Source organism: Panthera onca, chromosome X (assembly GCF_046562875.1).
Source record: "Panthera onca isolate mPanOnc1 chromosome X, mPanOnc1 haplotype 2, whole genome shotgun sequence".
Classification (NCBI taxonomy): Eukaryota; Metazoa; Chordata; class Mammalia; order Carnivora; family Felidae; genus Panthera; species Panthera onca.
This window is the reverse complement of record NC_138357.1, coordinates 31,166,712-31,180,866: the sequence shown is the minus strand read 5'-3', so window position 1 is coordinate 31,180,866 and position 14,155 is coordinate 31,166,712. Positions and strand designations below refer to the sequence as shown.

General features: G+C 50.9%; 1 protein-coding gene across 9 annotated transcripts in view; it reads right to left on the bottom strand.

The window, feature by feature from the left end:
• SEPTIN6 (septin 6) overlaps positions 1 to 14,155 on the bottom strand; it is a 66,624-nt gene that overhangs the window by 34,400 nt on the left and 18,069 nt on the right. For all 9 annotated transcript variants that reach the window (XM_081792302.1, XM_081792305.1, XM_081792299.1 and 6 more), the window contains one exon: positions 9,749 to 9,944. In XM_081792302.1, coding sequence (XP_081648428.1) covers positions 9,749 to 9,944 — 196 coding nt within the window. The remainder of the gene's footprint in view (positions 1 to 9,748; positions 9,945 to 14,155) is intronic.

Sequence of the window (14,155 nt, the reverse complement as noted above, 5' to 3'; positions counted from 1 at the left end):
ATTGTCGATTCCACTTAGATGTCGTGCCTAGAATAGTCAAAGTCACAGGGAGAGAAAACAGAATAGCAGTTGCCAGGGAATAAGAGGAGAGGGGAAAGGGAGTTATTCTGGGGGGGATAAGAATGTCTTGGAACGAGGCAGACGTGATGGCTGCGCGACACTGGGGATGTATTAAATGGCACTGAATGGTTCACTTTCAAACAGTTATGATTATGAGGGACGACTGGGCGGCTCAGTCGGTCGAGCCTCTGACTTCAGCTCAGGTCAGGTCATGAACTCACAGTTTGTGAGTTTGAGCCCCGCATCGGGCTCTGCGCTGATGGCTCAGAGCCTGCTTGGGATTCTGTTTCTCTTTCTCTCTGCCCTTCCCCCATTTGTGTGCACGCTCGCGCTCTCTCTCTCTCTCTCAAAATAAATAAATAAACTTAAAAAAATTGTTTTTCAGATGACCTTGGGTTTCTTAAACACAGTGTAGAAAACTAATGATTTTACCTCTCAACGAGCACTTTTCAGTGGTCGTCCTCCTTGACACTGTTGACCAGTCCCTTCTTTTTTTTTTTAATTTTTTTTAACGTTTATTTATTTTTGAGACAGAGAGAGACAGAGCATGAACGGGGGAGGCTCAGAGAGAGAGGGAGACACAGAATCTGAAACAGGCTCCAGGCTCTGAGCTGTCAGCACAGAGCCCGACGCGGAGCTCGAACTCACGGACCGCGAGATCGTGACCTGAGCCGAAGTCGGACGCTCAACCGACTGAGCCACCCAGGCACCCCGACCAGTCCCTTCTTAAAAACACTGCCCTCTAGCTTCACTGCTACCAGAATCTCCCGCCTCTGTAACTCTTCTCACTTGCCTTAAACCTTGGCCCGTCTGGAAGATTCCATCCTGCGCCATCTTTTGGTGTCCTGCTCTGCATTGCACACGCATTCTCTGTGTGCCGGTCCTCCGTGCAGACGCAGCCAACCGAGCCTCCCCTGCCAGAGACTCACGAGGCCTGGTCACAGACACCGTGCTTGAGCACAACCGTCTCGGACAGCAAAACCAAGGTGGCACAAGGTCAAGTCTACTGGAACAATGCCCAAAGTGATAACAGCTAATTCAGTCTATCATCATCCCTGCAGGCACCTCTTCTTCCCTCTACCCCCGTCCCTAGTCTGCTCTGTCCTCCTTGGACTCATCCCCACCCCCCCCCCCCACCCCGGCTCTCATCCTGTAAACACGCTCCCACTATGCCCTTTGAACCCTACCCCCCCCCCCCCACCACCACTGAGCCATGATAAACACAGTTGCCTACGGCTTTGCCACTCGGGCATGAGGTCCTTGGACCGCAGGCACGGGCATCAGCTGAAGGCTTGCTGGAAATGCAGAGTCAGTCCCCAACCCAGACCTACAGGACCAGAATCTGCATTTTCTCAAGAGCCTCAAGGCCTTGTGTGTGACATTAAAGTGTAAGCAGTGTTGGCCTAGGTCATCTTCCTTTTCAGAGAACTTGCCTGCCTCTTTGCCCTAATGGAAACCTAATTCCGCGCCCCCCCCACCGCCACCCCAGGATGCCGCAACTCTGAGGGCATCTGTACCTGGCGGCCGTCTCTAGCACAGGCAGCTTGTTCTCCCACAGCCTGTGTGCCTTGGGGTCCGCAGGGTGGGCATTCATGCCGCCCCTCAGTGCCACTCCTGGACTGGGACTCCTCTCTACCTCTACCTTTCTCCTTTTGACACGCACACCACCCTCTTCTTAAAAAAGAAAAAAAAAAGTCTATTTTAAGAGAGAGAGAGAGCACGAACAGGGAAGGGGCAGAGAAAGAGGGAGAGAGAGAAAATCGTAAGCGGGCTCTGAGCTGTCAGCACAGAGCCCGACGCAGGGCTCGGACCCACGAACCATGAGACCGTGACCGGAGCTGAAACTGAGAGCCAGACGCTTAACCGACCAGCCCCCGCCCCCCAGACACCCTCTTCTGGTGTCACCTGACCCAGAGTCCTTGTCCCCATTCTGGGTGACTGCAATGTGCTTGCGGACAACCCATCAATCTCTAGCCTCTTTATTCCTTGATTGTCTGAACTTCACAACTGTCACCTCCCCCTGCTGCAGCCAACTCCATGCCTTACCATTAGCCAGACCAGCTTCACCCAAGACATCCTGCCTCTAACACCCCGCTCTCTGACCACAGGCTCACATCTTTCCAACCCCCTTGCCCCTCCGATCCTCCTAAACCCGGTCTTTCACCTCATGGAGTCCTCTGGGGCCTTGACCACTGTTATCTCACTGGCTGTCAGCCCCCTGTTGGCCTCATGCCCTTCAGCCCGGGCCGAACCCCATAACTCACGACGTGAACCACTCTTTTTTTTTTTTTTTAATTTTTTTTAACGATTATTTATTTTTGAGACAGAGAGAGACAGAGCATGAACGGGGGAGGGGCAGAGAGAGAGGGAGACACAGAATCCGAAACAGGCTCCAGGCTCTTAGCAGCCAGCACAGAGCCCGACGCGGGGCTCGAACTCACGGACCGCGAGATCATGACCTGAGCTGAAGTCGGATGCTTAACCGACTGAGCCACCGAGGCGCCCCCGTGAACCACTCTTTTAGCAACACCTTCATCTCCGTTGCACTCAGCACGTCGTAGGCTATTGTCTACCCTCGTCGTCGGCATCCTAGCTGACACGTTCGATGGATATGTTTGGTCTTGAAAGGTAAACACTCAGAAGGGTTTTCTTTGTTTTATGTTTCCCATCAATATAGATTGCGTTCACTCGACAAATAGGTACCGAATCCCCACTGTGTGCCAGTTGGCTAACTCGTGCTAGATCCCCCACAACGATTTAGTTGCTCCGTGTTGTGGATTCTTTCTCTCACATCCTCAAAGCTTCTGCTCCTGTTCAAGCCCTCAACATCATCATCATCACCATCATCATCATCATCATCCTCTCTCTCTCTGCCTCAAAAACATCACCCCTGGGGCGCCCAGCCGGCTCAGTTGGAGGAGCATGCGACTCTCGATCTCGGGGTCGTGAGTTCGAGCCCCATGTTGGGCGCAGAGAGGACTGTAAAAAATAAACTTTAAAAAACAAAAAAGAAGTCGCCCCTGACCTCTTTGCCTCCCCCTAGACAGTGCCTTATCTCTTTCTCCCAGTCCAGGAAAGCTTTTTAAATGAGCGGTGTACGCCCACTTTATCTGCTTCCCTTTTTTAAACTTCACTCTGTTCTAAATGTATTTTTAACTATGTGACCGATACATGTACTCACTCTCCTCTCCTAGTTTGTTGATTCTCCTTGCCGATCTTTTTTTCTGTGCATTCATACGGGGGGGGGGGGGGGAGGGGGATGTGTTTGCTGTCTTATTGTGAAAGGTGGATTTATACCAAGGCATCACGATCTGTGTCTCATTCTGTAACTTCTCTTTTCACTTAATGCCATGTCCCTGTGAGTCTACGCAGACCTACCACATTCTTTTCAACTGCCAAATACAATGCCCTGGGGCGGCGGTACCACGGCTCACTTCGTGGCTCTGTTGGTGGAAATTTAAAGTGTTTAAAAGAGTTTTTTATTCCCCTATCCAGCGCTGCAGTGAATACACTTGTCATGAAGTGTGCAGTCGTTTCTCTAGGCCGTATACCTAAAAGTGGAATTGCTGGAGCATAAGGTTTTCGCATTGAAAATTTTGACAGATCTCACCATATGTGCCCTCTAAAAAAATCTGTATCAATTTACATTCCCGGCAACATAAATGAAATCAGCTGGTGTTAGCATCCATTGCATTTTTATCTTTTATTTTTTGCAAATCTGATGGATGAAAGATCTATTTCATGGTTTCCTTTTGCCTTCCCTAATCACCGTGACCTTGGGTGAGCAACATTTCATATGTTAATTGGCCATTTACGTTGCCCCTTCTGTCAATTACCTGCGTCTCACTGAATTGTAGAAGCTCTTTTTACAATTAAGAAAGATCCTTTGTGGCATAGGTTGCAATTATCTCCTCCCCGTGTGTAGTCTGTTCTTACTTTTGTTTATAGTATCTTTCAATACAAAGGGTGGTTTTTTAATTTTAATAAGTTTAAATCTGTCGGTCTTCTCTTATATGGTTTTTGGATTGTGTCACAATTAGAAAAGCATTTTCTACCCCTAAAGCTATAAAAATATTCTCCTATATTTTCTCTTATATTTTTAGAATTTGTTTTTAATCCAACTGGAATCTATTTTTGTGGCCAGTGTTTGTGTGGGAGGGTCTCGTTTTATTTTTTCCTAAAGGGTGACCTATTTTCTTTTTTTTTTTTTAAAGATTATTTATTTTGAGGGGGGAGGGGGAAAGAGACCCAGCCCTAGCAGGTTCTGCACCTTCAGTACAGAGCCCGTCAAGGGGCTCGAACTCACGAACAGTGAGATCATGACCTGTGCAGAGATCAAGAGTCGGAAGCTTAACTGACTGAGCCACCCAGAAGCCCGGATGGCCTATTTTCCCAGCACAATTTCCTGAATAGTCCATCCATTCCCTGCTGACTTACATATGCAAATTCCCATGTAAACAAGAACTTGATCTTGGTCTCACTTTTCTGTTCTATTGCTTTTTTTTTTAATTTTTTTTTAACGTTTATTTATTTTTGAAACAGAGAGAGACAGAGCATGAACAGGGTAGGGTCAGAGAGAGGGGGAGACACAGAATCTGAAACAGGATCCTGGCTCTCAGCTGTCAGCACAGAGCCCGATGCGGGGCTCGAACTCACGGACCATGAGATCACGACCTGAGCCGAAGTCGGATGCTTAACTGACTGAGCCACCCAGGCGCCCCAGTACTATCGTTTTGCTACTTTTTTTAAAGTTTTATTTATTTATTTTGAGAAAGAGAGAGAGAGCGCACAAGAGAGGTGCAGGGGTGGCGGAGAGAGAGAATCCCAAGCAGGGGATCCAACGCGGGCCTCCAACTCAGGAACCGCGAGACCATGACTCGAGCCGAAATCAAGAGTTGGACACTTAACCGACTGAGCCACCCAGGCGTCCCTCTTTCTGCTATTCTGATGCCTTTATTTGCTTACCTTCCATTCACTCATGGCAATTGAACTTCTACCTACAACCTCCCTGGAATTGTTATTCCTTAATGTACTAGTGACCTTCATGTTGCCAAACCCAGTAGATATTTTTCAGTTCCATTTATTATTCCCTCCCCAGATGCTACATGGTACAACTCTCCCTCGATTCTTCTACCAATAAAAGTCATGATCATAACAATATCTTCTGTTCTTGAGTTACTGTGCCAGGCACTGTTTAAGCATTTTGCACACCAGACCTGTCAACTGTGCCTCCCGACAACCCTCTAGGGTAGGCACTGGTATTATCGTCATCCCCACTTTACAGGTGAGAAAACTGAGCCCTAAAGAATGGAAGTGTCTTGGGGCGCCTGGGTGGCTCAGTCGGTTAAGCATCCGACTTCGGCTCAGGTCATGATCTCACACTCCGTGAGTTCGAGCCCCGCGTCGGGCTCTGTGCTAACAGCTCGGAGTCTGGAGCCTGCTTCGGCTTCTGTGTCTGCCCCTCCCCTGCTAGTGCTGTCTCTCTCTGTCTCAAAAATAAATAAAAACATTAAAAAAAAAACTAAAAGAAAAAAAAAAAAAGAATGGAAGTGTCTTGCAGTGTAAGCTCCAGAGAGTTGGTGTTTCTTTTTTGCAATGCAAGTGCTGGAGGCATCCACTTCAGAGATGAATGATTATCTCGAAAAAACACGGGTTGCCAGCCACCTAAAGGTAAAGAGCCAGCCACCCCTCCGCGCCCGCCCTCCACCCCCCACCGGGCTCCTTTGTTTCAGAAATCTTGGTTGATTTCCATATGTGACCATTTGGGCCATTTACTTTTCTCTTCCAGCGCTTTAAATTCACGATCTTATGTTTTAAAGTCACCGATCTAGAGCCAGCCCACCAAAGCCTGGGCCTAAACCCCCCCATCTAGATAAAAGCAGAACCAGGACCTGTGAATAATAAACCTTTTTGGTCCTCAAATTTCCTGATGGTTATTGCTGAAGGCATCTCGTTAGCGTAAGAACCACAGGGGCCGGACCAGCCACAACATTAGGCTGAGAGCAGCACAAAATGTTTGTCCAAGATCTCTGGGCTAGTAAGCGCAAGTTGGGATCTGAACTCAGGTCTGAGAGCAAAGCCTAAGTTCCTAAGCACGCCTCTTTCTAGCCTGGCTCAATCTCCCTCTTGCTCCTACATCTTTTTTTTTTTTTTAATCTATTTATTTTTGAGAGAGAGCATGAGTGGTGAAGGGGTGGGGGGGGGGGGGCAGGGGATCCGAAGCGGGCTCTGCGATGACAGCAGTGGGCCCCATGTGGGGCTCGAGCTCACGAACCATGAGATCATGACGTGAGCCAAATGCTCAACGGTCTGAGCCACCCAGGTGCCCTGCTCCTACATCTTTTAAATAGTGGCTTTCCCCAGGATGTGGCCTGAATCACTGCTCTTCGTAGTTGACCATGCACCCTGAGTATGGCATCCTGGTGTTCTGCTTTAATGAGGTTGCACGGACATATCTGTGCCCAAATGGCCCCGTCAGTATGGAGAAAACACCGCTTTTTATTACAAATCCCTGGATCTGGATCCACCCTTACTCCATCCCTGGGCGGATCTTACTCCGCCCCAGCCCACTTTCTGGCAGGCTTTTCATTTCTACCTCTTCGAGTTTGTATTATTTGATTTTCTATTAGTACGTATCATGTTTATAATCAGGAAAAACAATGAGGATATTACAAGTGTAACGGAAATAGATTAGCCTCTAAAGTGCCATGGTCGGTTCGGTCCTCCCAAACCATCATTACCAAGGCTGTTTCCAATGTCAGACATGCTGAATGGGGGCACCTGGGCGGCTCAGTCTGTTAAGCGTCTGACTTTGACTCAGGTCATGATCTCGCAGTTTGTGGTTTTGAGCCCCGCGTCGAGCTCGGTGCTGGCGGTAGGCGGTATGGAGCCCACTCAGGAATCTCTGCCCGGCTTACTCTCTCTGCCCCTCCCCCACTTGCACTCTTTCTCTCCGTCAAAATAATGACTAAACTTAAAAAAAAAAAAAAAAGATATGTTGAATGTGTGTTACTGAGACTTGCCAGAAATTTAATAGAAAAGATCCTGAGCAGTCTGCAGCTGAGATGACCCAAAATATCCCCTTTTCCCCAGGGTCCAATTTATTCTCAACCAAACAAGAGTAGCACAATAAGCAAACCTATAAAAATCAGAGGTGTGTCCGTCTAGAATTTCAAATTTTTTTTTAACGTTTATTTTTTTTTTGAGACAGAGAAAGACACAGAGCATGAACGGGGGAGGGGCAGAGAGAAAGGGAGACACAGAATCGGAAACAGGCTCCAGGCTCTGAGCCGTCAGCCCAGAGCCCGACGTGGGGCTCGAACTCACGGACCGTGAGATCGTGACCTGAGCTGAAGTCAGACACTTAACCGACTGAGCCACCCAGGCGCCCCTAGAATTTCAAATGGAAACCAAAATTCGGTTCAATCACTAAGAAGCTAAATCTATTTGTTCGTTAGACAGAAACGAGTATGGCTGTTGGAGCTTCAAGGGAGAAATAGGAGTGGGGCGCCTGGGTGGCTCAGTCGGTTGAGTGTCTGACTTCAGCTCAGGTGAGAATCTCGCAGTTTGTGAGTTCGAGCCCCGCGTCGGGCTCTGTGCTGACAAGCTCAGAGCCTGGAGCCTGTTTCGGATTCCGTGTCTCCCTCTCTCTCTGCCCCTTCCCCCTCGTGCTCTGTCTCTGTCTCAAAAATGAATAAACGTGAAAAAACAAATTTAAAAACAAGGGAGAAATAGGAGAGCTGGGGATCCAGTTCATCCAAGAAGCAAGAGAATCCTCAAAGGACGAGCAGACCCTTCTCAAAGTGATGAACGGCCTTTTCCAAGACAGGTACGTGTGATAACCATGTGACATCTAGTTAAATCCAGATGGTGCCCGACCCCCAGCCCTCCACACACCCCCAGCTCTGAGGCACCCCACCCCTCACTCGCGCACCATTCTGAATAAAGCTGATATGAACATCATAGTCAAATTTGGTAACAACCCCTGCTCAGTCTCTCTGCAGAATGTCTTTTGCTCCCTTTGCTCAGTCAACATCCTAAGGTGTTCGTCTTTAGCCCAGCATTCTGACCCCTGGATGGTCTTACGTGGCTCTGTGGCTGGAACACAGCTCCCTATACCTTGATAACCCGAATCTTTATTTCCAGTGCAGACCCTCTGCTGACCTCTAACCCTGTATGTTCCCTTGCCTCCGCCTCGAGGTCATCAGGTCTCTCGGTCCCCAGACAGCTCAAACTCGACATGTCTAAAACACAGCTGATTGTTTTAGAACCTCGGTCTCATATTAATTCTTTCACTGAACACTGCCACCACTTGTAGACTCTCCAAAGCCAGAAATCTGGGCCTCATTCTAGATTCTTCTTTTGCCTTCACAACCCCACGCCAGGTCTCTGCCGAGTCCTGGTGATTCTACCTACTCAGTATTTACCAAATCTGCCTCTTTTTTTTCCATCTCGGCATCTGTGTCACCTCTGGCCTTGATCTCATTGGTCCAACAGTCTCCTGATTGGTCTTCCTACTCTCCATACCCTTCCGAAGAATCCTCTTCAAAGGTCGGACTATCTCCTTCTACTTCATAAAACTCAATGGCTCCACGTCTGCACATTCTAGAAATTCCTCCATGATCTGACCCCTGTTGACCTCTTCAGGCTCATCTCCCCCTACTTTCCTCGAGCTCAAGCCAAGCACTAGCCCAGGAGCAGACCCAAGTACTGTGGGACCTAAAGCTTACACGATTGGAAAGGCCCTCCAAGAAAGACAAAACAACATTATGACTAAAAATCAGTCACAGGGCCTTGGAAGGGCCTGTGTAAGAGGGGGCCCCGAGGCTTAAGTTTCATTAGCTTCACAGTAAACCTGCCTCTGAGCTAGCCAAACAGAGCAAGTGACAGTTCCTTAGAATGTTCTTCCACACTTTTTTTTTTTAATGTTTTATTTATTTTTGAGACACAGAGAGCATGAGCAGGGGAGGGGCAGAGAGAGAGGGAGACACAGAACGGGAAGCAGGCTCCAGGCTCTGAGCTATCAGCACAGAGCCCGATGTGGGGCTCGAACTCACAAACCGTGAGATCATGACCTGACACGAAGTCGGACGCTTAACTGACTGCGCCACCCAGGCGCCCCTCTTCCACACTTCTTTGTCTCTGTACAAACAGTCCCCCCGCCTGGACTGCCCTTCCCTCCCTTCCCTTGTCTGTCTGGCAAGAGTTCATCCTTCAAGGGCCAGCTCAGGGGGCACTTCCTCCGTGAAGGCCTCCCTGACGTCCCCACCTGGAACTGACTCTTCTCTCCTTCATGTGCGCATGGTAACTTGACCTTCAGCTCTTTGTCCCCTGTCCTTTACAAAGCATATCGCACTCGATGGAACTTATTTGCTCAAAACCGGCCTTCCCTGTGACTGCCTCAAGGGCAGAGACAAAGTCATTCCGTTTTAGGTTGTCAGGGCATGGCAGTGCCCCGGCATGTCTACCCAATGGAATGGAGACGTCACCCACGTATACTGGAAAGACACCCTTCTTTTGGCAAAGCGGGCCGAGTAGAACGGTTGATGTAAACAGGGACCCCGGGGGGAGGCGACGCTTGCGTCGGCAGCCTGCGCGCGCCATTTGGGGAGGACGTCCAGGAAGGACCCCGTGGGGAGGTCCTCCCCGTGGCTTCCCACCAGCCTCCACACCCCACGGCTTTCCTTACCTGTCTTCCTTGTTGATCTGGTCCCCAAAGCCCACTGTGCTCACAATTGTGAGCTTGAGCCCCACGTTGCTCTCTTGGAGGTCGTAGGTGTTGGACCGGAGCTGGACACCCGGCTGCGTGTGGGTGGCTGGCTCCCCCTCAAACTTGGTGTTGAACAGGGTGTCCATGAGGGTCGACTTGCCCAACCCTGTCTCTCCTGAAAAGCAAAAGGATAAATTACGGTCTGTTCACGCAGGGACCCCGCACGCATTCCGAATCAGGTTTTGGGTGTCTTTTCATCGACATGGAAACATGTATGCGATGAGACAGTAAAGGAAGAACGGGCATCTCAGGGTAGTGGCATCGGGGTAATTCTCCTTTTAGTCTTGCTACTTTTGTGTTACTTGAAGGTTAATACGCATCGCTTTTATAGTCGGAAAAAGAAACTACGTACAGGCAGTGACGGAGAGGTAGGGTTACACCTGGGGAAAGTCCGGAAGGAAATACAATATACTCTTACCAAGGGCTACCACTGGGTGCTGGGCTCATGCTCGGTTTTCATCTCTCCCTTTTAATGCTTTTGTGTATTTTCCAGGTGGTCTATGTGGAACACGGATAGCTTTTGTAAGAAAAATTAAAGGGCTATTTTCGATTTTAAAAGAAAGGGACAGCGGTCCCTTGTCAAATAAATTATCTTCTGAGGATGCCCAGACGTGTACCCCAGGAAGGGGGGGGGGTGCATTTTTAGCTAATGGGGAGGGAATTTAGCAGGCCACAAATTCTCCTCCTTCAATTTCAAACAAACCCGTCATGTGTTTGTTTAACTAACAGGCTGCAGAATACTAATAAATTAAACCACAAGAATCTCAAGTCTTGACTTTCACACCAGGGAGACGAGTCGGGGAAAGGCCGTGGGGACCGGCGAAGCATTCGGGAGGTCATTCCTGGGGGATTGGTGGGGATGTCAAGCCACTACCAGGAGGTAAGGGGTCTTCAGGGAAAGAAGACATTGGGGGAAACTTGGCGGCATGGCAGTTGGGCAAGAATGTCCCATGAGGCCACAAGCTGGGCCGGGTACTACAGGCCCTTATCATCTCCATGGATCCAGACTGTATTTGGGCCTCCGCCCCAACGCCCGGCGATTCAGGAATGCCAGGAATAGAAGAGTCAGTAGCTAATTACCCTGGATTGCCTCTGGAATACCTAGACCACCCTGCTATTCTGGTATCCTCACCCTTTGCTCCCCTTCCCCCCTCCCCACCCCTGCGGATGTCTCCCCAGGGGGCAGTGGGTCAGCACTGGGCAAGTCCTGGCCTGGCAAATCGCCCCCGCCCTTTTGTGACCGACAGTCCAAATCTGCAAGGGGGGCGGTCCATGGCCAGGCTTGGAGCTACAGTGTGTATAAATGCACAACGGCCCGTCTGCTCCCCACCCTCTGGGAGGAGGCCATCTTACATGCCTTCTATCGTGAATAATGAGCTCTGAATGCAGGACGTGCTTTTTCAAATATCTGTCAACGATGAGAGAGCTTTCTGTGTGTGCAGAGATTGGGTGAGAGAGAGAGAACAAGAAGAACATTCAGCTCAGCCCGGCTCCCCAGCCCCCCAGCCCAATTCCACAGCCAGGTCTGACTAACGTGGTTGAATGCCAGGGTGCAGGGAACTGGTTCCTCACACAGATCATGTTTCCAGCCAAGGTCTGCTATACCTATTAGCCGCAAAGATTCTCCCAGAAGAGGCCCCTTTTTCTTCCTCCCTAAAGGAACAGGAAGTATTTGGGGCTCAAGAAAAATTTGGTGAGGTGGGGCCTTTGCAATGGGAGGTGACAGAGTTGGCCAAGCACGGGAATGTATCACCCCCCCCCCATCCCCGCCCAAGGTGGGGGTGTGGCACCTCTGAGGAGGGAACACAGCTCACCCTTAAATCACCTTCCCTCCGGGCGCTGCCGTTCAAGCTACATTTGAGCCCATCTTTTCTTTTTTAAGTTTATGTATTTATTTTTGAGAGAGAGAGGGAGGGAGGGAGCCCGGGAGAGGGAGAACCACCGGGGGAGGGGCAGAGAGAGGGGGACAAAGGATCCGAAGCGGGGCTCGAAGCCCCGAACCATGAGATCATGACCTGAGCCGAACCATGAGATCATGACCTGAGCCAAAGTCAGACGCTCAACCGACTGAGCCACCCAGGCGCCCCTTGAGCCCATCTTTGTGCGTGCCTGATGAATTTTCCATGTGCGTCCGCGCCTCCACCCCCTTCTGTTCCGTGAGCTCTTTGCTGAATGCCCCGCAGCTCCTAGAGTGGTGGGCCTTGACTCCCCCGCACCCAGAGCTGGCTCCTTGGCCCCCCACCCCCCATCCTAAGGATTCGAAGAGACCAGGGGATGCGGCATGTTCCCGCACTCCCGGGGGCGCCCGACCAGGGCGCACACAGAGGCGTCAGCAGCAAGGTACATACAGACTGCCTGCCGGCTGCTCTGTTTGCACAGCTGGACGGATGGAGGCCGGCCAGGCAGGGCAGGGCAGGGCAGCAGGGAGGAGCAGCAGGACAAATGACCACCCGAATGCCTGCCAGCACGAAAGGGCTGTGGAAATTAGATGCCCAATGATGAGTGGAAGAAAAGAACCCGCGGGTGTCCAGGGAATCGTGATAAATGCAACACGAGAAGAGGGCAGAAAATCAAGCGAGCCGGTGCCGCGGCTATCGAGTGCTCCCGTTCCCATTTCCCATCACTGTGGAGCCTGGGGGGTGCAGGGAGGGGGGGTCTCTCTTAATGGTTGGTGCAGACCCAGCCTGAGCCCAGGATGCTGTCTCCTCCCACGCTGCCCTGGGCCCAGCATTGAGGAAGATCAGGTCAGCCGCCTCCACACCCCTGCAGGAAGGTGGGGACTTGGCAGATTCCAGCAGGAAACCTCGGGAGCCCCCGAGGGGTCCATTTCTCTCTCCTCCTCCCTCCTTGCACAGACGGCAGGGTTTCCGGGCCCTTTTTAAGCCATCACCACCGGCCAGGAGGATTCCATCTCACTTGGCTTAATGTAGACGGTATTCTGGAAACACCAGGTTTTTTAGAAAAGAGTTGCAGTTTACAACACGTAGTGTGAAATACGCCGTCGCAAACTATACCCCCTGGGATCGTCCGACGTCGACCTCTCTACTTAGCCCTTCTCCTCATCCGCCGCTAATATCTGCGTCCTCTGGCACCTTGTGTAATTAAGTCCTTGCAAGCGATGAAATGCAGAGTCCCAGCCGGGTCGTCGATGGATGCCCAGCCAAGGGCGTTCCCCTCTCTGGGCCCCAGTCTCTTTTTCCATAAAATGAGCAGGTTGGAGTAATGATAATAGCTATGGTTTCTGGAGCACTTACTATGTGCCAGGCACCTGCTGGGATACTTCTATTTTCTTATCCATTCCCCACAATAAACCTATGAGAGCTACTACCGTTTGCCCTTAATAAGAGTCAGCCAAGCCACTTCCCAGCCGCGTGAATTCGCCCCACTCCTCGGTCTCTCCGCACCTCACCTTCTTCGTCTGTAAAATGTGGAGGAAAGAGCTGGTCTAGGGTCACGACGTAGTAAGTAACCGAGCCGGTACTGAATCCAGTCAGTCTGACACTGGAGCCCATACCTCTGACCCACATGCCTTCCGTGCGTCCCGCAGGCATGCTATGGTGGGGTTCATTTGGTCACTGGACCAATGTTTACGGAGCCTCTAATAGGAGCCACGCGCAATTTTAAGGGGCCAAAGAGACAGCGATGAACAGGACAGCCACAGTCCCTGTTCACACGGAGCTCAGGGTCACATGAAGCTAAAGTGCCTGCCAGCTCCAAATACTGGAATAAACCAAGAGAGCGGTCCGGGAGTTCAACAAGGAGGTGATGTTCAAAAGGACACCCTCCAGGAACTCTAGGGAGCCTACGCACAAGGACAAGGTCATGGTCATGCCTGGCTCTGTGAGCTTCCCGATCTTCTCTCCTTCCTGATCTTGCCGAGGCCTGGCCGACAGGGGCGCGCTGCTCCCCCAGCTTCCTGCAGACGGTCCCAACCCCTCGTGCAACCACGTCGCGTTGGCACCTTCAAATCAGCAGCCCGCCTTCGACAGGTGAGCGGCTGCCCTTCCCAGAGATGAACGCGTGACGCCATCGGCCCCTGACCTTGACAGAAGGCTAGCTGTCCCTCCCCGCCTCTCCAGTGAGCCTCAACCCTGCTTCTCTCGCGCGTTTCCATTCCAAGTTCAACACAGCCAAGTTGAGCCTGGAATCCCGAGCAGCTTCAAAGTAAATATTATCATTATGACTCTTTGCACTCCTCACAGGCATTCCTGCTGCTGGCACATTCGGAAGGCTGTGTCTCTTCGGAGCTCTTTCCCAGCAGTGCAAAGCAACGGGCCCCAGAACATGGGTACTGCTGGTTCCGGCGGCTCCTCGGATGCCCTCCTG